Source organism: Eptesicus fuscus, chromosome 9 (genome assembly GCF_027574615.1).
Source record: "Eptesicus fuscus isolate TK198812 chromosome 9, DD_ASM_mEF_20220401, whole genome shotgun sequence".
Classification (NCBI taxonomy): domain Eukaryota; kingdom Metazoa; phylum Chordata; class Mammalia; order Chiroptera; family Vespertilionidae; genus Eptesicus; species Eptesicus fuscus.
The window spans coordinates 101,957,695-101,982,771 of record NC_072481.1 but is presented as its reverse complement, the minus strand read 5'-3'; the positions used below and the strand labels follow the sequence as shown (position 1 = coordinate 101,982,771).

Here is a 25,077-nt window from a genome sequence, read left to right as displayed (position 1 = left end):
GCTTGGCTTCTTCTATCGCCTTGGAAACCCAAGCCTCCCTCCTACTTTCTCCATGGCTGTAGCCATCTTGGTTGGGTTAATTTGCATACTTTCTCTGATTGGCTGGTGGGCGTGGCTTGTGGGTGTGGCAGAGTTAGGGTCAATTTGCATATTATTCTTTTATTAGGTAGGATAGGAATTAAATCTTTTAATTTACTGGGGAGGCCATCTGGTCCTGGACTTTCGTTTTTTGAGAGATTTTTTATGATTATTTCAATTTCCTTACTAGTGATTGGTCTGTTTAGGTTTTCCAGTTCTTCATCGTTCAATCTGGGAAGGTTATATATTTCTAAGAAAATTTTCTTCCAGGTATTGAATTTGGTGTCATATAGTCTTGTATTCTTATATAATTTTTCATATTTCTTTGATATTCATTGTAACATCTTTCATTTCTAATTTTATTTGGCTCTTTTCTTTCTTATTGAGTCTAACCAGAGGTTTGTGAATTTTATTTCTTTTCAGAGAACCAGCTCTCTGTTTCACTAATTTTTTCTCTTATCTTTTGTTCTCTCTTTCACTTATTTCTGCTCTGATTTTTTTATTTCCTTCCTTCTACTGACTTTGGACTTCATTTGTCCATTTTCTAGTTCCTTAAGGTGTAATATTAGATTATTTATTTGAGATTTTCTTGTTTCTTAAGGTAGACCTGTAATACTTTAAACTGTTCCTTTTTATTTATTTATTTTTTTTTGGTCTCAATCTTCACCTGAGGATATTTTCCATTGATCTTTTAGAGTGGATGAGAGAGGGAAAGACAGAGAGAAACATCGATGTGAGAGAAACACGTCAATTGGTTGCCTCCTGTACGCGCTCCCATACAGGGCCCAGGCTGGGGAGGAGCCTGCAACCAAGGTACGTGCCCTTGACCAGAATCGAACCTGGGACCCTTTGGTCTGTAGGCTGATGCTCTGTCCACTGAGCAAAACTGGCTAGGGCTAAACTGCTCTCTTAGTACAACTTGGCTGCATTCTAAAAATTTTGGTGCCATAATATCATTTTCATTTATCTCTCCTTTTATTTCTTATTTTATCTAATGGTTGTTCAATAGCATGTGGCTTAATTTCCACATATTTGTGGTTTTTCCAGCTTTCTTCTGGTAATTGGATTGTTTTAATTTAACGTGGGTGAGACTTATTCAAGTCTGTTTGGGGGAGCATTAATAGAAAGAAAGTTTTAAATTCCTGGAAAAAGATTATGACAGAATGAGAGGCACCATGGAGTATTAGAAAGTGTAGGATCTCTCACTTACCTTTCAGTCGCCTTGAGTAGATTTGTTAAAAGCATTCTGACCCTCAGTTTCCTCATGCATAAGGAAGATCTACTTCACTAGTTATTGTGATGATTAAATGAAATCTTTTCCAGTTTTCCTTTCTCCCTTCTAAAAACTGACTGAAAAACTGGACTTAATTTTGTTCAGTCTTTCTTTTTCTTCTCTATTTTGATTAGTGAGTAATTAAAAAAATTGATTACCCTTGATAGCCTTTTGCATAAAATCACAGTCTTCTGTTCTTATACCAAAGGATTTCCTCTGGAATGCTGCTGTTGTTTATCACTTTGAATGTGCCTGCTGCCCAAAAACTTTACTGTGTGCACTCTTCATGTGCAGCCACAGAGGCTGCATTCATATCTGATTTTATCTCTCATAAAAATGTTTGGTTACCAATAACCTCAGCCCAATAACTTTGAAAATTTATTTTTATGATAATTAACTTTTCTCTCCATCTTTTTTTTTCTCCTCGGTAGAGGCAGTAGATTTTTTGACTGATAGAGAACTGTGTAAAAGATTACCTGCCTGCAGTATATTCATTTCTCTAGTACAGACTCTTTAAGTATAGTTCTCACAAAAACATTTTCTACAGATTTTTTCAAAGAGTTCTCAAAAATAAATCTACTTCTTCATGATCTTGTATTGAAAGAAAATTGTATTAGAAAAAAGCAGGTGATAGGGTTGAAAACTTTTGATAAGAAAAGGCTTATTTTAATATCTTAACACCTTTATTAAGGTCAGGAAGGAAGGAAATTATCAATATTTACTCTTAAACCTTTCCAGGTCCAGAACTTTAAGATGGAAAGATGAGGATAAAAGGAGGCTGGACTTAACAATTGATCAGAAGGCAAATGTGATAAAAGCTAACATTTGCCCTGTTGTATAGATAGAGCCATACCAAAAATGGCTTCGTACTTATATAGCTCCTGGATTTCCTGACCCACACTGTACAAACCACAGTCTTTTTAAGAAGTTTGACATTTAACTCATAAACTTATAGTCATTCTCAGCTATCATGTTGTAGGCTCTGAGTGCACACTAATGTACACACACCTCTGCACATACAATTACACCTCTAGAACAGTTCCCCCCCTCCCTTTACTAGCACTGAATTGTCTATTTGGAAAATCTTTAGAAATGCATCATCTTATAAACTGAGATTTTTCTGATTTCAACTTTCCCTACTGAGTTTAAAAGTAATATTTATTGATTGAAATTATGGACGGTCCATCCAAATATTATGTGCTTCTTCCTAGCACATTCAGTATTATTTTACCCTGGTTCTAAAGTAACTTTTTACTTTTAGGTGCTCACCTGGTAGGGGATATCGACTACCAACAAGTGCCTTGGTGAACCTTTCTCATGGGAGTCGCTCTGAAACTGGAAATCAGAAGTTGACAGCCATTGTGAAACCACAGCCTGCAGTGAATCACTATAGCTTGAATTCATCAGTTTCATCTGGCCATTTGGCAGGCCTGAACCATTCCCCTCAATCTCTTTTTGTTTCTACACAAGTAAAGACTTTCTGTCATTTTTCTCTACCCCCTTTACAAATTACAAGCACACTATAAATAGAGACCTAAATTGACTGAGGTTTTTAAAAAAGTTTTTGTTTAACTCATTTCTGGTTTTGTTTTAAACTCATAGGCTAGTAGAGAATGATATTGATAGCATTCTACCTATTCTAAAATTATAGTTACATTAAAGAAGAAAGACATTTATTTTTAAAATTATCTTGAAAATGTCCCTTTTCTCTATATATTTGCTTTCAAACTAACATTTAAATTTATTATATACAAATTTTCTATGATATCTGTTATAAAATGACTTAATCTGAAAGGTAGAAGAAAGAGGACTATATCTTCTTTCTGAAAAGCAATTTTCAAGTTCCCACCATGTAACTCATGGTAATTTCCTTTATTTCATCTTGCTGGGGGCAAAAATTGAATTGTTTTGTGTGAGATACTTACCTTTATTTAATTCCATGACCACAAATCTTAGCACACTTTTTAATCCAAATAATACATGTTTATTATATAGACTAATTAGAAAGCACAGATAAGTAGATAATAACAAAGGAAACAAAAGCAAAAATCCTCTCAAAGCTCATAGGTAACTACTGTTAAATTTTTGGTACATATTTTTGCAGTTTTTTTAAAAAATATATTTTTATTGATTTCAAAGAGGAAGGGAGAGGGAGAGAGAGGGAAACATCAATGATGAGAGAGAATCATTGATTGGCTGCCTCCTGTACTCCCCCACCCCCACTGGGGATTGAGCCAGCAACCCAGAGAGTTTTAACCTGTATGAAATCAGTTCTCCATGAGTAATAACGAATTTTTAATCTATTAGATTACTTTTGAGTAAGATGAAAAATTTTTAATTAAATCATTAGATATTAGCTTAAATGAGATAATATATCAGTGCATTGGAAGACAAAAAGAATCTGTTGGTAAGGTTATATTGATTTAGTATAATTTTTATAGCATTTATTATGCTTTAAATGCTTTCAATGAAACCAAAACAATTACATATGAAGAAAGCCATTTTCACTCTAATAGAATACCATTATGATTATACTGAGCTCTAGAAAAAGAGAATTGAGATTTCAGATAATGAAAATTAAATATCCGCTCATGATAAGTAACTTTAATTAATAAATTATTTGATTTTCAATATGAATCTCTATTTCTTCATGTGCCAGTTGCTTAAGAAATTTGTTGTGCTTTGCCAGGGACCTGCTAAGGATGATGACGAATTTTGCAACATTTGGCAGTCCTTACAGGGATCCAGAAAGGCTCAGCACTTTCCGCCACCTCTACAAGAGAAGGTTAGTATGCCTTCACTGGTAAACATCTACCTCCGAAACTTTTATATTTCCTTCTCAGGCATGCAACGATTCATTTTCTTCTGAAACATCATAAAATAGAAATCACAGGTTTGATCATGAATTTGCATACTTCCGTTCAGTTGTATATAAAATTTTTTTGGTCAGTGACTTAGAATATAGACAATTTTTATTTTAAACTAGTGGTCCAGTGCACTGCACCCTCTCTAATCTGGGACCCCTTGGGGGATGTCCAACTGCAGTCAGACAATCCCTCTCACAATCCGGAACCACTGGCTCCTAACCGCTTCTGCCTGCCAGCCTGATCGCCCCCTAACCACTCCCCGGCCGACCTGATTGACGCCTAACTGAATATAACCCATATCCAGATTTTCAAACCCTCGTTTCCTCAATTTATTTGACTTCAGTGCTTTGCTATCATTCATTCATTCAAAACATATTTATTGAGTGCCTACCATATGGACTTAGACCCGGTAGTAGGAGCCTGTGAGAAGTGGTCAAATTGTAGACATTTTTTAGATTGAATTTATTGGAGTGACATTGGATAATAAAATTATACAAGTTTCAGATATATAATTCTGTAGTAAATTGTAGACATTATAAAGGGATTGCCAGATGATTAATTACATTTGGAATTAAAAGAGAAAGAATGGGTTAAAGGATGTGACTCTTAAGGTCTGAGTAACTAAAAGGATAGAGTAGCGATTAACTGAGATGGGGAGAATTGTGGGTCAGTAGATATGTGGGGAAATTAAGAGTTCAATTTTGGACATGGTGAGTTTGAGATGTATATTAAACATTTAAGTGCAGGTGTAGAATTGGCCATTGAGACTGAAGCTCATGAAGGGTATCCAAACTGGAGAGAGAATTCAAGAGTTGCCATCTAAAATGCATGTGTGTGTGAATATCTGTATAACTATATTTATCTATACCAAGGAAGTAGGTGTAGCTAGAGAAGAGGTCCAGTAATTTAGCCTTAGAGAATTCCATCTTTAAAGAATTTGAGAAATTAGATGATACTAACAAAGAAGGCTGAGAAGGAACAGCCAATGAAACAGAAAGAAAACTAGGAAAGGGTGATGTCTAGATGCCAAGTGAAGAATGGATGTCTTACAGGACCAGGTGATCAACTGTGTTGAATGTTGCTCTTGGATCAATTAAGGTAAAAACTGAGAATTAACCATAGAGGTTAGCAGATGAAGGTCACTGGGAACCTTAAACAATTTTAGTAGAGTGATAGGAGTGAAATATTGATTAGAGGGGGTTTAAGAGAGAAGGGGAGGAAAGAAATTGGAGGCAGTAAATATAGACAGTTCTTTCAGTGAGTGTTTCTGTAAAGAAAACATTGCCCTAAGTTTTCCCTCACCTTTCCTATTAACCTCTGTTCTTCCAGACTTTCACTGGGACTGTTCACCAAAACTCAAGAACAGTTTTCTTTTCCCTTTGCCCTATTGCTTGACTTGTGACTTTAGCTTTTTCCTCTCTTGTAATTATCACTCAAAATAATCTATGTCTGATTCCAACCTCTCAATCAAGATCTAGCCCAATATCTCCAATTATCTGGAAGATAGATATAGATGGATACCCACTGTCCCCCTCAATCTCAAGATGTCTCAGAATTGACCTGAGCTATGGCCTGTTCTCTTACCCTTGTTTCTAACACTACCATTTTCATCAAGCATATAATTGGAAAGTATGGAATTAAAAATTATTACTCTTTCCTAATATTTTTTTGCAGTGAGAATGCAAACTGTTTACTCTTTCTCAGTTTCCATAACTGGATTTTAGGTCATCATCCCAGGCCTAGATTAATCTCCTATCTGCATTTTTTATTTCTGACCTCTTTCTTTCCCAGTTTTTACATAGTACTGCTTGATCTATCTTTCCTAAATATCCCTTCACTGGTCTTGGCCCTATGGCATAATTGGGCAAAGTTTCTCATTAATAATAGCTCCTGGGTTTGAACTCACCTTATGCCCTTACATATTGTGGTGTCATAAATCTGGTAGTGAACACAGAATCAGGAAATCAGGTTTTGTGACTCAAATTGAACAAATCTTATTTCACTGAGCTTCTTTCGGCCTCAGTTACCACGTGTACCGGTTAATAATGCGGATTTTGTAATCAAAGAAAGCACGATAATTTCAGTGGAAACATCAAAAGTGCTTTATTCAAAGTAATGTCCATCGCTAGCTATACATTTCCCCCATCTTTCAGGTAATTTGTGGATACCGTCCCAATAGAACTTTTCTTGTTTTGTGGCAAACCATTCAGAGACCCAATTTTCCACTTCTTCGTATGTTCTGAAGTGCTGCTCAGAAAGTGCGTGTGCCATTGATCAGAACAAGTGGTAATCTGAAGGAGCAAGGTCTCGTGATTACGGCGGGTGGGTTAAAACTTCCCAGGCAAGATCTTTTAAGGTGTCTTTAACTGGTTTTGAAGTGTGTGATGGTGCGTCATCATGAAGCAAAATTACTTTGCTGTGTCTTCTGGCACATTTTGGTCGTTTCACAATCAAAGCGTGGTTCAAATTGATTATTTGTTGTCGGTAGCGATCAGTATTAACGATTTCACCTGATTTTAGAAGCTCAGAATACACCACACCTTCCTGATCCCACCAAACGCAGAGCAGTGTCTTCTTTCCAAAGCGATTTGGCCTTGCAGTCGATGTTGATGGTTGACCTGGATCAACCCATGATTTTGTGCCTTTGGGATTCTCAAAATAAATCCACTTTTCATTGCCAGTCACAATTCGATGCAAAAAAGACTCTTTTGTGCCTTTAAAGCAACATTTTACTGATGACTTTTCGGTTTTCCATTTGTCTTTCGTTCAGTTGATGTGGCACCCATTTTCCTTCCTTTAAAATCTTTCCCATTGCTTGTAAACAATCGGAAATTGTTTGCTGAGCAATGTGTAATCTTTCTGCAAGTTGTTTTTCAGTTTGACAAGCATCTTCATCCAATAATGCATGTAATTGTTGGTCTTCAAACTTTTCTGGTTGAGCTGGACATTCTTTGTCTTTCACATCAAAATAATCACTTTCAAAGCGTTTAAACCAGCGTTCACAAGTATCTTGTGATGGAGCATGTTCACCATAAGCTTCCCGAAGTATACGATAACTTTCAGCAGCACTTTTTTTCAAAATAAAGTAATGAATTAAAACTTCCTGCAAATGCTCTATTTTTGGCACTAAATTTGACATTTTTAAGTGTAAAAATATCTATGATGTTAACACCTTCACAAAATTTGACATATGAAGTTTTGAAGCTTGCTGTCAATACAACAAAATAGCATACATATCAAATTGCATATATATCAACATATGTATAACTCCATCTATTGAAAAAAATCCGCATTATTAACCGGTATACCTGGTATAAAATAAAGTTGGTGGACTTAGATTACCTTGGAGGTCTTTTCCAGCCCTAAGATAGTATAATTTAAATACTTAGAATGTATAGGTCTCCCTGTTTAGTTGCTAGAATTCAACCTGTACTCAAACTAATATTTAGTTCTTCTATAATCTAACCCTACCTGATTCTTACATAAAGCATATCCAAGTACTTGGTAAAATGGTCTGTTCCAGTCAAATTGGTCTCTTTACCTTCCCTTTCCTACAAACAGATAATTCCCATTTCAGGTTATCTGTACTTCTTCTTCCTTCCAATTAGGATGCTATTCCTCCCTCACTTCCAAAATTCCCCTAAGTCTCAAAATTCCCCTACTTTCTAGGCATGTAAATATATCAACACTTGATATATTTTCTCAGAATGTTCTATATACATTTCCTGTGATTGGTTGCTATTTCATTACTTACTAGGGGCCCAGTGCCCGAAATTCATGCACTGGGGTGTGGGGGAGGGGTTGGGTGGAGGGGTTTGTCCCTCAGCCCAGCCTGCACCCTCTCACAGTCCGGGACCCCTCCATGGGGAATGGGCCTAAGCCAGTAGTTGGACCCCTCACTCCTTTCCGCCCACCAACTCGGCTTGCTGCTCCTTAGCACTGCTATGGAGGCAGGAAAGGCTCCTGCCACCACCACTGTGCTCACCAACAGTGAGCCCCATCTTTCTGTGTAGTTGTCTGTGGGCCAACTGCTCTCTTCCTTCTCACTTAGGGCGAGCAGCACGTGAGGGCAGAGCGTGCTGTCGTGGAACGCAGAGGGCTGCCCGGAGCTTAGGGGAGTGGCTGGGCCCACAGGGTGAGAGATGGACACAGAGGATGTTATCTCACCCAGTTGTGGGCAGGCTGGCCGGCCGTCATCTGCCTGACCCCATCCAGGGAGGGACCGAGCAGGGTGTCCGCCTCTCCATTCTCCATCCTTCTATCTGTAACACCTATCACCCTTGCCAGGCCTGCCCCAAAGTGAGTTCAGCTCAAACCCTGAATGTAAAAGGGCATGGGGTGTGTGGGGGGGGCGGGGGGGGAGGTCCACTCCAGTGCCCCCTGATTCCCAGGGGCAGGACCTAGTTGTCAGGACCTGATCTCAGGACGGTGGCCACAGCTGCAGAACATAGATCTGTTTCAAGAAAAGTTGGGAATGCAGACTTTCTATGAGCCCCTGTTCCAAAAGGTGGCAGTTTATTCACATTGTGGCAAAGACACCTTCAAGAGTGACATAAGTGGGTAAAGTCAGGGCCAAACTGGGCCATTTCCTCATCCAGCCTCTCTGAGGAGTGTGGACAGAACCAAGTCCCAGCTCTTCACAGGACACTTCCGGGGTTTTTTAAGCCAAAAGGACAGTAGTCTGTCTCCACTCTTATTCTTTGGGATTTTTTCATCATTGGATAAAAGAATACGTACATTGGGGCAATCCTCTTGAGATACAATATTCCAGTTGCACCCATGTGATGACGACAGCGCCCCTCAGAGGGAGGGAGCCAACAGATGGGGAGCAGGGAATTCTGAAAACCAAAGCAAAGGTTCAGAACACGGAAGAAGTCCTTGGTGTTCTGTGGAGAAACTTGGACTCCTTCCTCTGCGGTCACACGCCAGGCAGTCACTCAGAAACATCTTGGCATCGGCCAACTATGGAATTCTCGCTTCTCTCCGTTCTCCTGTGCCGGGCTCAGGACGTTGATTGCAGCATTCTCTTGGTCATCGTTTTTTTTTTCTCTCAAAACGTTACAAAGTTTATATGAATATAACATACAAAGATGCAGCCTCCTTTGTAGGAACAGGGAGGAAGGGGTGCTTAAGTAAGGCACACAGAGCTGCAGCAAGCACCAGCTGTGGGGAGGGCCAAGGGGGAGAGGAGGTTGGCACTGGGGCCGCGAGGCCCTAGAGCTGTTGCTGGAAGCAGGGATCCCTTCTGAGTGCCACGTTCTGAGGCTGAACTAATTGGTCAAGCTGAGGCAGAGGCGGGTGGCCATATCAGCCATCTTTGTGCTGTTTACCCTTTCCCACCCCAGCTCTGTTGTAAAAGCCCAGAGCCCTGGATTCCAAAGGCCCCATCCAGAGCAGAGGCCCTGGAAGGGGTGAGAGGAAGTGAGTAGGCACGTTTGAAAGCGGATATGCCTGGGTGCTGAGGGCTGGCGGAGACAGAGGTGAGAGGTAGCCGGGGAAGGGCTCTCATACACACCCTTCTGTGGGGGCCTCAGTGGAGGAGGGTAGGGAGGGGCACCGTGGCCCCAGCCTCTTAGGCACCCCTGTCTGTCCTCTGCAGTGCACATGGAGGAAAGGGCTGCCTCCGAGGAGGGGCCAGGCCAGGCCAGTGACCATCTTGAGGTCTGGCTGTGGTGATGGTCCTCACCCTGAGATGCCGTCTAACCGGTGATGGTCCCAGGCCTGACTCCTGCCCCTGTGGGTGCCCGGGACCCAGGCCTGACTCCCGCTGCTGTGGGCACAGAGAACACAGGGCGCCCCAGACACAGAAAGTCCCCCTGCTGCGCATGCAGCCTCCTGCTGGCCTATTAATATGCAAATTGGTCGTTACAGTGTTGCTGTTAGGATAAGGTGACCAGATTTTAACATTGGTAAAGCAGGACACCATGGGGGGTTGGGTTCTTGATTAAAAATTTGGTCTCTACGGAGCAACAAAAATTGTCATAGAATGCAAAAATAGTATTGTAATATATTTTTTTTAATTTCAACATAAGTACAATTTACAAATATAATAAAAAATTATGTATAGTATTATTTTATTCTTTGGCATATTTCTCATTTGAGTGAATTTTTTTAGTAGATTGCTGTCGTTGTTTAAAAGGTCATGAATTTGCCGTAACGTAAGTCGTAAGTGTCACTTTCAAGGCCGGCGCTAGACTTTTTGCCGCCACTATAAAATATAAATAATACGAGTACTGTCTGCTAAATTCAAGAAAATTTATGTATTTATGAAATAAATAAATAAATTACTTACCTAAATTATCTGAACAGCTGATTTGTAATGACATCACTTGTTTAACTAGCTTCCTAGCACGCAGTACGATGTGTATCGTCTGAGAGACAGTTACAAAATGTTTTCGTCGTTGCCAATCCCCAAAAATGCCATTGTTCATTAAGTCCAAACAATGGCGGTCGAATTCTAACAACTGATCAACAATGCGAACTTTGATAAGCAGTTCTCGATAATCAGTTCTCAACAATTATTTGTTATTATTAAAGTTTAACATTATAAAATTAACAAAAATAGTATAAAACTCATATCCTGGCTAAATAGCCACATGGCCACCGAAAACCGTATATTCCCTTCCCGTTCTCCCGCCGTTCCCTAGCTTGTCGTGCATTCCTTCCAAAAATCAGGACTTTTTTAAAACGCCGCGGGACGCGGGACAAATTGTTAAAAATCGGGACTGTCCCGTCAAAAGCAGGACGTCTGGTCACCTTATGTTAGGACCAATTTGCATATTACCTCTTTATTACATAGATATCAGTTTAATACACCAGTGTTTGATCTGCTCTGTGTTCCAAGAATTCTGAGCAGTCACATACAACACATATATCCATGAGGCATTAAAAAGCAGCCTGATATTCATCCAATGAGCAAATTCTAAAAACTCAACCCAATAAAAAAGAAGTTACGCTTCTGGAAAAGGCAAAACTATAGAGACATTAAAAAGATCAGTGACTTCCCAGCTGGCATGGCTCAGTGGCTGAGCGTTGATCTATGAACCAGGAGGTCACGGTTCAATTCTCAGGGCACATGCCGGGTTGTGGGCTCGATCCCCAGTAAGGGGCATGCAGGAAGCAGTGAATCAGTGATTCTCTCTCATCATTGATGTTTCTATCTCTCTCTCTGAAATAAATAAAAATATAAATGAAAAAAAAAGCAGGTCAGTGATTTCCAAGGTTAGGGAGAGAGGGAGGAATAAGTGCACTGAAGATTTTTAGGCACTGAAAAATGCTCGGTGTGATACTGTTGTCATTGATGACGTAAGAGACACATCCAAACCTGTAAAGAATTTTTACGCGTTTATTTCACCAGTGTTGACAATCTGCCAGGAAGCAAGATCTCAGATGCTCCCCAGAATGAGAGTTTGCAGTGTGTTTTCTCATTTGGAATTAGGAAGGGAACATATGGAAGATAAATGGACCTAGAAGAAAGCAAGGAAGAGAAACAGCAATGATTAGTTACAGGATAACAAGGCTATGTGTGGTCTTGAGGATGGTTACCCTTCTGAGGAATCTGAAAAAGACATTTTAAAGCTATCAATCTAGATGCACAGAAACAATGGACGGAGCTTGCTTAAGGCAAAGATAACCTTTTATTAGGGAAGTTACAGGCCTGAGGCTTGACTTACCCACCATGACCTTCCCAGTTAGAAATTTATGATCACCCTGTGAGATTACTTTTGGTTAGATTTATTACAGAACCTTTTTCATCCATACCTTAATAGTGAATACTTGTCATTATACATTTGTCCTAACCATAGAATGTACAAAACCAAGAGTGAACCCAGTATAAACTATGGACGTTGGGTGATGTGTCAATGTAGATTCATCAGTTGTGACAAATACTAGTATACCCCTCTCATGGGGTATCTTGATAATGATGAGGCTATGCATGTGTGATGGCAGGGGGCAATTTTGTTGTGAACCTAAAACTGCTCTTTAAAAAAAAAAAAGTCTTAAAAAAAATCCAAGCCTTTATTGGCAAAATATGAAAATATGACAAACAAATAGCTTTATGTAAATAGAATAACTCAAAAAACTCTCTCTCTCTCTCTCTCTCTCTCTCTCTCTCTCTCTCTCTCTCTCTCCCCCCCCCCACTTCCCTCCCTCTCTACTCTCCCTCTTCCCCTCTCTCTAAAAACTAGAATTACGAGTTTATTTCACCAATGTTGACAATCTTCCTAATTAAACTTATGACACACTTTTTCTCTGAAATGGTACTGTGAACTTGAGTTTTAGAGTTAGAACTCAAATTTCAGTTCTCCTATTATTTAGTACTGTAACTAAATTACTTTATCACTTTGAGCCTCAGTTTAGTCATCTATACAATGGAATCAAAATAAACCAAAGCATGTTTATAATCATAGTATTGTTGTAATGAAATTAAGGTAATGTATGCAAAGTACATCCTACCATTCCTGGAGCATAATAGACACTAACACAATATTTGTTCATACCAGTTTATTGATCTTGATGTTCTTAGAGTCAAAATCTCCCATAATGTACCCCACCAACCACTGTGCTGTGCAAATAGAAATCTCTTGGCCCTTTTGATTCTTAAAGACTAAAGTGCCCTGGGTGTCATATGCATATGACCTCATTGGATCTTCCTACACACTATGGTGCATATCACAACTATTTTTGAGCCTACTGCCAAGTAGGATATGATATGCCTTTGCACCCAGTGTTCTTTATTTGTCTGTGCTCAGAAAAAATACATAGGGCCCACCAAAAGCAAAATTGTGAATTGATAGCCCTGGCTGGTGTGGCTCAGCTGGTTGGAGTGTTGTCCCATACACTGAAAGGTTACATACCTAAGGTTACATTTCTTCCCCTCCCCTCCCCTCTCCTCCCCTCCCCTTCTCTCTTTCTTCTGTCTCTCCCTCTCTCTCTCTCTCTCTCTCCCCTTCTTCTCTTTGCTCTCCCTCTCTTCCTCTCTCTAAAATCAATACGTATATCTTCAGGTGAGGATGTTTTTTTTAATGTAAAATGATAAATTTATATTGAACATCTGCTTTTGCTTCCTTTTCCTCTTCAACTGGGACAATTATGTCTTTTTTGCCTTCAGGCGTTCTTTCCCTATCAGAAAACAAAGTGATCTAATCTGATCATTAGACAAAATTCAGGCCATTTTGCTAATTCTGTCTATTCCTGTATTGCCTAATTATTGTAGCTTTGTAGTCAGTCTTGCTATCTGGTCATAGTCTTCCATCATTTGAAAACCTTGACAATATAAATATTAGTTAATAAAAATCAGGTCTTAGGGAAAGGGATGAAGGACTAATATTCTCAACTTTCACATCAGAGGTAGAAATGATGAATTTTCCAAAAGTTTTTAATGGACATTTTTAACATAATGAAGACAAGAGTATAGTATAATGAACAACCACAGATACCCATCCTTACCTTGCACATGTTTTATAGCACCTACTTATTCCCCCCTTCCCCCTCCGCCTGCCCAGCCCAGAGAGAGGAGGATTCTGAAGCAAATCTAGAAGGTCTTTAGAGGGTGCTATTTCTGCTTGGAAGAAACACTTACCTAAAGTTTATTTCTTTAGTTTCTGTGTTAACTTCAAGCAAAACTATATTTAATTTTTTTCTGTTGAAAACAGCATTATTGTAAATGATAGTTTTCTATGTATCTTGCTAAGTAATACATAGAGAAACATAAGGAATGATGATCATTATGTTAATAATGGTTATTTCTAGGTGGTAGGTTTGGGTGGTTTTTAAAATTCTCTATACTTTTCTGCATTCCTTAATTTGTTTTCTAGAGATATATAATTTTAATTAAAAAATAATTATTTATTAAACATTGAAGAAAAGAAGTAGTTATAATAATAAAAGTTTCTTTAAATCATTTATAAGAATTTTAACTTTCAGGGTGCAGTTCTACCTCAAGAATCAAGTCAAGTAACTCAACATCATAAATCTGGCTTAAATGACAACAGTGTTAAATGTCAGCAAAGAAAACGTGAGCCTCACAGAAAATGTAAGTTTTAAGTTAGAAAAGTATACTTAAGGTGCTGCTTTTATTTTTATTAATTAACAACTTTACTAAGTTTTAATTCACATAACAAAGTTGATCATTTTACAGTGCAATCAGTGGTTTTTTGATATTTTCACAAAGTTATGCCATCAGTGCCACTATCTATATTGAAATATTTTCATCTCCCCCAAAAAGAAATATCACACCTGTCAGCGGTCATTCCTGTAGCCCCTGCCAACTACTGACTGACTTACTGCCTTTACGCATTCTAGATTCTAGCTAGACATTTCATATAAATGGAATCATAAAATATGTGTGACCTTTTATGGCTGGCTTCTTTTTTTTCTTTAATCTTCATTTGAGGACATGTTTTTATTGATTTGAGAGAGAGAGAAAGAGAGAGAGAGAAACATCCATCTGTTGCCTCCTGTACACACCCCAGGGATCGAACTAGCAATCTAGGTATGTGCCCTGATTGGAACTCGAACGTGCAAATGGGACAATGCTCCACTCAAATAAGCTACCCGGCTAGGGCTATGGCTGCCTTCTCTCTGTTGGCATAATGCTTTCAAGGCTCTTAAAGGTTGTTTGTTGAGACATGTATCAATACTTCATTCTTTTTTTTTTTTTTGGCTAAAACAAATTGCATTGTGCAAATACTACATTTTGTTTACCATACATCTATTGATGACATTTGGGAAAGTTTCCACTTTGGGGTTATAATGAATAATGCTGCTGTGAATACCTGTGTACAAATTTTTGTGTGAACATATGTTTGCATTCCTCTTGGGTATATATGAATGAGTGGAATTACTGAGTCATGTTATATCTATGTTTACCACTTTGTGGAACTATCAAACTTTTCTCCAAACTAGTTACACCATTTTACATTTCTATCAGCAATGTATAAGAGCCTAACTTTTCCACATCCTCTATAGCACTTGTTATTGCCCATCTTTTTTATTATAGCCACCCAGTGGGTGAATTTTCTTTGTGCTTTTCACTCTCCGTTCATTAATGACAAGTAATGTTGAGCATCTATTGGCTGTTTATATATCTTCTTTGGTGAAATGTCTATTCAAATTACTTGCTCATTTTAAAATTGGGTTATTTGTCTTTTTATTCTTGATTCATAAGAATTCTTTATGTATTCTGTATACCTCAGGCTTATCCAATATTTTTTCTACTTTTTGTTGTTGTTGCTTATGCTTTAGTTGTCATAACCAAAAAAGCATTGCCTAATCCAAGATCACAAAGATTTAGACCTTTTTTCCCCCTAAGAGTTTTATAGTTTTAGCTCTTACATTTAGTTCTTTTTTTCCATTTTTGTGTTTGAATATGGTATGAGGTAGGGGGATCTCTATTCATTCTTTTGCATATAGATATCTGGTTGTCCCAGCACCATTTGCTTAAATACTGTTCTTTCCCTATTGAATTGTCTTGGCACCCTTGTCAATCAGATTACCATAGATGTATAGGTTTATTTCTGGCCTCTTAATTCCATTCCATTGTTCTATATGCCATCTTTATGGGAACAACACACCATCCTAATTAATGTACCTTTGTTTTAGTTTTGAAATTGTGGTGTTTGACTCCAACTATTTTCCACCGGATTATTTTGTCTGAACTGATCCCTTGTATTTTCATATGAATTTTAGGATCAGCTTATTTATTTCTGCAAAAATGGCAATTGGAATTTTTATAGAGATTACATTGAATCTGTAGATCACTTTAGGTGATATTGTCTTTTTTTATTATTTTTTTATTTTTATTGATTATGGTATCACATAATTGTCCTCATCTCCCCATTCCCAGCCCAAACCCCTCCCCACACATGCCCCCACCCCCCTGTTGTCCATGACCACTGGTTAGGCTTATATGCATTCACACAAGTCCTTTGGTTGATCTCTCCCCCTTACCCACACCCTCCCCTACCTTCCCTCTGAGGTTTAAGAGTCTGATCTATGCTTCCCTGTCTCCGGGTCTGTTTTTGTTCATCCGTTTATGTTGCTCATTATTTCCCCTAGATGCGTGAGATCATGTGATACAAAAATACACTTGTAAGAACCGAAAATGAGACCAACCATAATGGTTATGCTGAGAAGCAAATGAATCAGTCTGTAGTGAGTTTCTTTCTGGGCCAACAGTTCTTTTGAGTCCTTATTTCAATGTCAAACAGTTCCTTATGTGTAGATGTCAGCAATGATATTTCAATTCTGGATGGTGGACAAATGGTGGTGATGCAGGTCTGACCGTCTCTGGTTTGGTCCTGGGAATCCTTCAGCGACGCACAGCTGCTGTCTGCTAGTGGTATTGTCTTTTTAGCAATATTTATTTAGTCTTCCTATCCATGAATGCAAAATGTCTTTCCATTTATTTAGGTCTTTAATTTATTTCAGTGATGGTCTTGTAATTTTCAGTGTACAAGTCTTGCAGTTTTTTTTAGGGAGAGGTAGAGAGAGAGAGAGAAACATCAATGATGACAGAGAATCATTGATCAGCTGCCTCCTGCATGCCCCCTACTGGGGATTGAGGTTGCAACCCCTGCATGTGCCCTGACCTGACCTGGGAATTGAACTACACGACCTGATTCATAGGTTGATACTCAACCACTGAGCCATACTGCTGGGCAAGTCGTGCATTTTTTTGGTTAAATTTAGTTCTAAGTATTTTTTTTTATTGCTATTGTCAGTGGAACTATTTTCTTTTTATTATCATTATTTTGTTGTTTTTGTTAATCCTCACCCGAGGATATTTTCCCATTGATTTTTAGGGAGAGTGGAAGAGAGAGGGAAAGACAGAAATATCATTGTGAAAAAAACACATCCATTGGTTTCCTCCTGCATGAGCCCTTACCAGGGTCCTGGCCGGGGAGGAGCCTGCAACCAAGGTACGTGCTCTTGACCGTAATCGAACCCAGGACCCTTTGGTCTTCAGGCCGACGCTCTATCCACTGAGCCAGACTGGCTAGGGTGGAACTGTTTTCTTTAAAAAAAATTTTTATTGTTCATTGATATATATAGAAATAAAACTGACTTTTGTGTACTGTTCTTGTATCCTTCCATCTTTTGGAACTTGTTTATAATCCCTAATTTTTTGTGGCCTTTGCATATATAGTTTTATGTTTTTCCTGTACAATCTGGATGCCTTTTATTTTTCTTGCCTAATTATTGTGGCTAGAACTACCAGTACGATGTTGAATAGAAGTGGTGAGAGTGAACATTCTTATCTTGTCTTGATCTTTGGGATAGCTTTCAATTTTTCAGCATTAAGTGTAATATTAGTTGTGGGGTTTTGGTAGATGCCCTTTTGTTAAGTGAGGAAATTCCCTTCTATTCCTATGGTGTTTTTAGTTTTTCTTGGGAGGGTGTTAGATTTTGTCAAATGCTATTTCTGTATCTATTAAGATGATTACATGGTTTCCAACCCTTTATTCATTAATATGGTATATCTCATTGATTGTTTTTCATATGTTGAAACAGCCTTGCATACCTGGGATAAATCTCACTAGATCATGGTATATAATCATTTTTGTAAGCTACAAGATTTGGTTTGCTAGTATTTTTTGAGGATTTTTGCATCTGTATTCATAAGGGATATTTTTTATTTTCTGTTCATGTGATGTCTTTGATTTTGATATCATGGTAATACTGACATCATAGACTTAGGAATAACACTGTGAAAGACCAGGCTTATTCTGATCTCGCTGGTGGCAGCCAGGCTTATGGGTTTTCACCAAAAATGCTAGCTATTATTTTTAAAGGTGTGTGGAGCTGGAGACTGTGAAATGGGATTAGAGCAGTGGGGCAACCTTTTGAGCTTGGTGTGTCAAACTTCGCCAAAAAACTGAGCATAACTCGGGTAGTGTGTCACTTTGAGGAAAAAACATTATTTCGCAAATGTTTCATCCTCAGGAGCAGCAAATGTTTCATCCTCGGCATGCGGCCGCCTCAGCGGCCACATGTCATCAGAAATGGCTACGCGTGTCAGTGCTGACACGCGTGTCATAGGTTCGCCATCACTGGATTAGAGCAATTTAAAATACCACAAAGCTCACTATCCTTACGGAGATTTTTTTTTTAAATCCTCACCTGAGAAAATTTTTTTTATTGATTTTAGAGTGAGAGGGAGAGAGAGGGAGAGAGAGATGGTTCAATTACACCCACCCTGACCAGGGATCAAACCCAAAATTTGAGTATGTGCCCTGACTGGGAATTGAACCCACCACCCTTTGGTGCACAAGACAATGCCAAACCAACTGAGCCACACCAGCCAGGGAAAATTTGTCTTTTTTCTTGAATAAGCATTCCCCTGATTGCTGCCAGATTTTGATTAACTTCCATAATTCTGAAAATTTGGGTTCTGGTTGTTATGTCCATTTTCTCATTGCTTTTGTGTAGGAGAGAATTTTTAGAGCCTTACTCTGACATTTTTACTGACGCCTCTGCTCTGCTTTACTTTTATAACAGACTAGAGGCCCGGGGCACGGATTCGTGCACAGGTGGGTCCCTCAACCGGGCTTGCGATTGGGGCTGATCATGGCCGGTGGGGGGGAGGGACTGCGGGAGGTTGGCTAGCCACGGGAGGTTGGCTGTAAGAGGAGTGCACTGACCACCAGGGGGCAGCTCCTGCATTGAGCGTCTGCCCCCTGGTGGTCAGTGAACGTTATAGCAACCAGTCAATTGGTCATTCGGTCGTTCAGTTGCTTAGGGTTTTATATATATAGATTTTTATTGATCTCAGAGAGGAATGGAGAGGAATAGAGAGTTAGAAAAATCAATAATGAGAGAGAATCATTGGTTGGCTGCCTTCTACAACTGGGTATCAAGCCCGCAACCCAGGCATGTGCCCTGATTAGGAATCAAACTGTGACCTCCTACTTCATAGGTCAATGCTCCGCCACTGAGCCACATCAGCCGGGCTCTAATTACTTTTTGAGATAAATTTTATTTAAAGTAATCCAGTTATTTTTTTTGTGTGTTAAAGACTTAGTGCTAATTAAGTTACTCCGAACTATATTACAGATTTTTGCTAAAAATCTGTGAAATATTTTGTTATTAATATTCTCTTACCTAGTTTTTATATTTTTACTCTTTTCCTTTTTGCAGTTGTGTCTAGTGTGTGTTAATCACAGTAGGAGATGCAAAGATGAGAATCTTCTTTTGCACTTTTTCTCTTCTCTTCATAAAAGTATTCCCAAATTGACTCATTTGTTATTCATTCATTTATCTATTAAACTGCTACTTCTTGAACTATTATGTGCAAGATGCTGGGCATGAATGAATAAAGCAGACAAGTTTTTACATTCTAAAGTGGAACCTGATCATAGACAAACAATAAATTCCATAATCTGTAGTAATGATAAATGCTGCGATGAAAAATAAGGCCGTTTATGAGGGTAGAGTGATAAAGGTGTCGTCCTATTTTAAATAGGTGGTCAAGGAATGACTCTTTGAGGACATAACATTTGAACAGAGACCCAAATAAAATGAGTGGAATGGAGTAAGCCATGCAGAAAGTTTGCTGAAGAGCTCTCCAGCAGAAGAAGCTTCAAATACATAGTCCAGATTCTAATTTATTTTATACTAGTGGCCCAGTGCACAGATTTGTGCACATTGAAAGGAAATTAATTAGAAGAAATATTTCAGTATCGCTATTTGCCCTTTCTCTATAATAGAAGTATCAACCAAATTCATGATCAACAATGACAAATCAAAGCACATGTGTACGATTGTCGCCAGCAAGAGCTTTATATGTATCGTGTACGCACAAGTCAACTTAGCCTTTTATAGATATAGAATAAACTTGCTTAATTCGACCTGTTTTCTGATTTAGCTAAACTTTTTCCAACCCAGTGAAGCATCCCAACTTCTCTTTCAGGTAATTGTCAGCAACACAGCAGTAAAAATCAACACGAAGCAAATTATTATTGTAAATCACACAGGTAGAACAAAGGGTAAAATATTTAACTGCAGCAGTGTTTGACTATATTCTGCGCAGTGAGAAAACCTGAAGTCATTTCAAGGGCCACCATTTCTTTCTTCTTTTCAGTTGGGTAAAGTTTCTAAGCTTTCTAAATGTCCATTTTCTGGCTAATGAAAAGAAAATAGGATTCCACTGAGTCTCCTATCTACCTACTGCAGGACTTCTGTGAGGATCATATGAGATGAGGCCCCGAAAAACGCTTCACAGACATTTGGTTACAGTGTAAAGTGTTCCCATCTGGCTATAAAGCAAGTCATGTTCCTGGGCTGAAGAAACTGCAAGGAGGCTAGTTGCTAGGGAGAGGAAGCCGGGTGTCATTACCGGGATGGATACTTAGCATATTAGCCTTTTATATATGTAGATTATACATTATATATGCATGGTATTTTATATATTTATATAATACATGTAGCATTAAAATAGTGCTTTAAAATATTTTTCTAAAAAGTGATACGGAAATTTTGGACTGGAACACGCAGTGTTCCTCTGGGCAGGATGGCGTGTCCCAGGCTCTTTATGCATCGGAGTCGAAGAATGAAACCACAGATGGAATATGGTATAGTAAAGGTGGAAATTTATTGAAGAACAAGTACAGACTCCCACGTGGGGAAGGGGAAAGAATATCACAGCACAGATTCCCATGTGGGTAGGGGGACAGAGTCCTACCGAGTTCCTTTTTTCCAGGTTTATAAAGGCTGCAGTTTTTGTGCCTCGATATCCCCTCTGATTGGCCACTATTCCCCTTTGATTTGGTCACTATAGCTACTCCTAAGCTCAAAGGTCAAACCTTATATGGGACGTGTGAGGCCCTCCTTTATTTTGTAAATATAGACCTTTTGCTATTATAGCTCCCTTATCTTTTGGAAATTTAACTCTTGCCTCTCCCAACTTCCTTGTCTTATGGAAATGTAACTTCTGCCTCTCCTTTGTCTTATGGAAATGTAACTTTTTGCCTCCCCAAACCCCCTTATCTTATGGAAATGTAACTTTTTGCAGCTCCAAAGCCTGTGCTTTTTCCATGGACCCCCTTAATTTTAAAAATTCCCTAAACCTGCCTATTTTACCCCTAAAAATTCCTATTTCAAAAGTAATTTAAATTTTTTTTGTGGTTTTATAACTTTGGTTCAGTTCGATAACTGCTATATTTTTGTTCTAATATCTTTATATTATTTTTCCTTTTATATTTTAAGTTAAATACAGTCAAACCTCGACAGAAAAAATGTCTTGGTAGTTAAACCAAACTTCTGTGTTTGGAACTGACAATCCTTTCTTGTTGATACCTCAGCATGACAAAAAGCATCTCAGGCCACAAAGGAGGGAATGCCTTTGTTGCTGGGGAAGTCAACAATTAGCATAATTTTAAAACATAAAGAGGCCATCAAGAGTTTGAAAAAAACAATGATCACAGGCAATTATACACAGGTAGGAAAACTGTTGTTGATTTGGATAAAGGAAAACTTCCACGTGACAGCATTTCCAAGGCAGTGACATGAACCAGCAAAGACATCCCGGGACCCAGTGCTGAGAGTGATTCCTTTAAGGCTGGTAGGGGTGGTACGATAAATTTAAGGAAAAAAAAGTGTTTATTTATACATTAAACAGTACATTGGGCATGTACTATACATAGAAAGGTTAAAGTGGAACCATATGTAGGTACGGAATGGATTCATTCAATTTACATTCTTTCTAAGGGAAAAAATGATGTGCTTTTCGAACAAATCACGTCTCTAACAGCCTTCTGGAACTAAGTTCAAGAACCGAGGTCCCACTGTACAAATTAATGTCCCCATAAATATGATAAATATAATAAATATAACTTGAGGATTTAATTGAAATACATTGTGATTATTCATATTGTTTACATAAATGTATGTAAACTATTTGCATTATGTGGAATTCTAATTACTTTTCTTGTGAGTGTGTCTCAATAAAGGTTTAATGTTGATACCTTTCTACTCACTTTTCCTCCTTTTTGCAAAATTATTTTCTTTCCTCTCTTCCTTCCCTCCCTTACCTTTCCTTTTCCCTCCCCTTTCTTTTCCTCTCTCTGTTCCTGCTCTTCCCTTCTAGTCTAGCTTTGTCCCTTCCTCCTTCGCTCTCATTCTATCCCTTTTCCTGCCTCTGATTGCCTTCCCGTCCTTCTTTCCTCAACGTTTCTTATTTTTTGTCCTTTCTCCCTCCTTCCCTCTTTCCTTCTTTCTTCTTTCCTTTTTTACTTTCTTATTCATCCTTTTCATTTCCCCTATTTATCCTTAACATTAATACTAAAATAGCATCCTAATTTGTCTCTTAATAAGCCACTGACATTTGAATCTTCCTAATGCAGAGTTCTTACTAGATCACTACTATCTGCTCAAAACCTTTCTGTAATTAGTTGCCCTTTGTCTACCAGTTTAATTCCATAGTTTTTTTTTTCTTTTTGAAACTGCTTTATTGAGTATAACTGATGCCTCACTAGAACTTTTTCTTTTTAAAACGAGGATTTATCTTTTTTTTTTATAAATCTTTATTGTTCAGATGATTATTACAGGTGTTCCTCTTCCCCCCCTCCCCTATAGCTCCCCTCCACCTGATTTCCCATCCCACCCCATACCCTTACCCCCCCCCCACCTCTGTCTTCATCCATAGGTGTCAGATTTTTGTCCAATCTCTTCCTGCACCCCTCAGACCCCCTTTCCCCTGAGAATTGTCTGTTGCCTCCCTTTCTATGTCCCTGATTTTATTATATTCACCAGTTCATTCTGTTCTTCAGATTTTTTTTATTCACTTGATTTTTAGATTCACTTGTTGGTAGGTATGTATTTGATGTCTTTTTGTTGTTCATAATTTTTACTTTTACCTTTTTTTTCTTCTTCCTCTTCTTAAAGAATACCCTTCAGCATTTCATGTTATCCTGGTTTGGTGGTGATGAACTCCTTTAGCTTTTTCTTGTTTGTGAAGCTCTTCGTCTGACCTTCAATTCTGAATGATAGCTTTGCTGGGTAGAATAATCTTGGTTGTAGGTTCTTGCTGTTCATCACTTTGAATATTTCTTGCCACTCCCATCTGGTCTGCATAGTTTCTGTTGAGAAATCAGCTGACAGTCGTATGGGTACTCCCTTGTACGTAACTAACTGTTTTTCTCTTGCTGCTTTCAAGATTCTCTCTTTGTCTTTTGCCCTTGGCATTTTAATTATGATGTGTCTTGGTGTGGTCCTCTTTGGATTCCTCTTGTTTGGGGTTCTGTGTGCTTCCTGGACTTGTAAGTCTATTTCTTTCACCAGGTGGGGGAAGTTTTCTGTCATTATTTCTTCAAATAGGTTTTCAGTATCTTGCTCTCTCTCTTCTTCTGGCACCCCAAAAATTTGGATGTTGGTACGCTTAAAGCCGTCCAGAGGCTCCTTACGCTATCCTCACACTTTTGGATTCTTCTTACTTTCCGCCTCTCTGGTTGGGTGTTTTTTGCTTCCTCATGTTCCAGATCTTTAGTTTGACTCTTGGGGTACGGTGATCTACAGTTGAGTTTCTGTATATTCTTTATTTCAGACAGTGTATGCATAATTTCTGACTGGTCCTTTTCAATTTTTTTTTTTTTTTGTATTCTCATTAAGGTCCTTGAAGGTCTCTTCAAGTTTATCAGCAGTTTTTAGAAGATTCTTGAGTAACCTTATAAATGTGGTTCTGAACACTGTGTCGTCCATTAGTTTACTTTCCTCCATCTCTTCTATTCGTGACCTACTTCGGTGTCTCCGCATTTTGGCTGCCTCCCTGTGTTGATGGAGTGGCTTTGTGTGGTCAGTGACCTATAGGGGCCAGTAGCTCAGCTTCCCCAATCTCCCTAGGTGGTTGCTCTTGGTACCCCCCCTTTGTGGGCTGAATGCAAAGTCTTGGTGTTGTTAAGCCTTGATTTCTGTTGGTACACTGGGAGGATTTGACCTCCAGTCCAACTGGCTGTGAGAATCACCTGTGTCTACACCGGGAGACAGCCTTATTCAACTAGACTTGCAAAATTGTAAAAGCCTCTGTGCTCAGCTTGGATGGGGCGGAGTTTCAGGGTGGAGCCTACAGGCTTGGCTTCCCGTCAGCCCCGCCCTATGAGGTTCCTGGGTCTCAGTGTCCCTCTGTACTCCCTGTAAGCACCTCTGAGAGAAAGGCGCCCTGGAGTTTCGCCCACTGCCAGTCTAGTCTCTTCCCCCAATGAATCTGGATTCCCAGATTCTCGCCCGGAACTGGGTTTCAGTGCAGTTGGAACTGAGTCTCAGCACAGTCCAGAGCTTTTGTCTCCTTCCCACTAGGGCAATTCAGCGGCACAGTCAACAGTTCGTCATGCGCACAGCTCCGGAGCTCTGCCTTTCGCTGCTCCCCTGAGTTTCTGCCTTACAGCCCAGATTCCCCCAGTATGAGCCTGGGTCCCCAGGGTCTCGCCCGGAACTGGGGTTCAGTGCATTCGGAGCTGGGGTTCAGCGCAATCTGGAGCTTTTATCTCCTTCCTGCTAGAGAACGCCGGCCAGGCACTCAGCCACCCCATACTCTCCGGCTCCGTCCTCCCCGCACGCGCGCGCGCCCGTGTCTCCGCCCTTGTCTCTGTACCTCAGGTTATTACGGCTCCTCTGATTTTCCTCGTGGTTTTCTCTTTCCTTCTAGTTGTGGGCGTTTCAGTAAGCCAGCTTTCCTGTGGTTCTGGATGATGTCCATTTTGACTTTTAGTTGTGTTTTTGAAATTGTTGTGCGAGGCTGCAAGTTAGGTGTTTACCTATGCCGCCATCTTGGTTTTCTCTCTCCATAGTCTTCAGTACCGCTCAGATTATGGCACCAACCTGCTTCTAGAGTTCAATTAAGCTCCATTATACTCCTTCACTTCT

General features: G+C 39.2%; 1 protein-coding gene across 1 annotated transcript in view; it reads left to right on the top strand.

The window, feature by feature from the left end:
• The window catches only part of XRN1 (5'-3' exoribonuclease 1), a 228,198-nt gene that overhangs the window by 180,952 nt on the left and 22,169 nt on the right, over nucleotides 1-25,077 (top strand). The window contains exons 31-33 of the mRNA XM_008158575.2: nucleotides 2,613-2,820; nucleotides 4,041-4,136; nucleotides 14,146-14,254. Of these exons, the coding sequence (XP_008156797.2) occupies nucleotides 2,613-2,820; nucleotides 4,041-4,136; nucleotides 14,146-14,254 (413 nt within the window). The remainder of the gene's footprint in view (nucleotides 1-2,612; nucleotides 2,821-4,040; nucleotides 4,137-14,145; nucleotides 14,255-25,077) is intronic.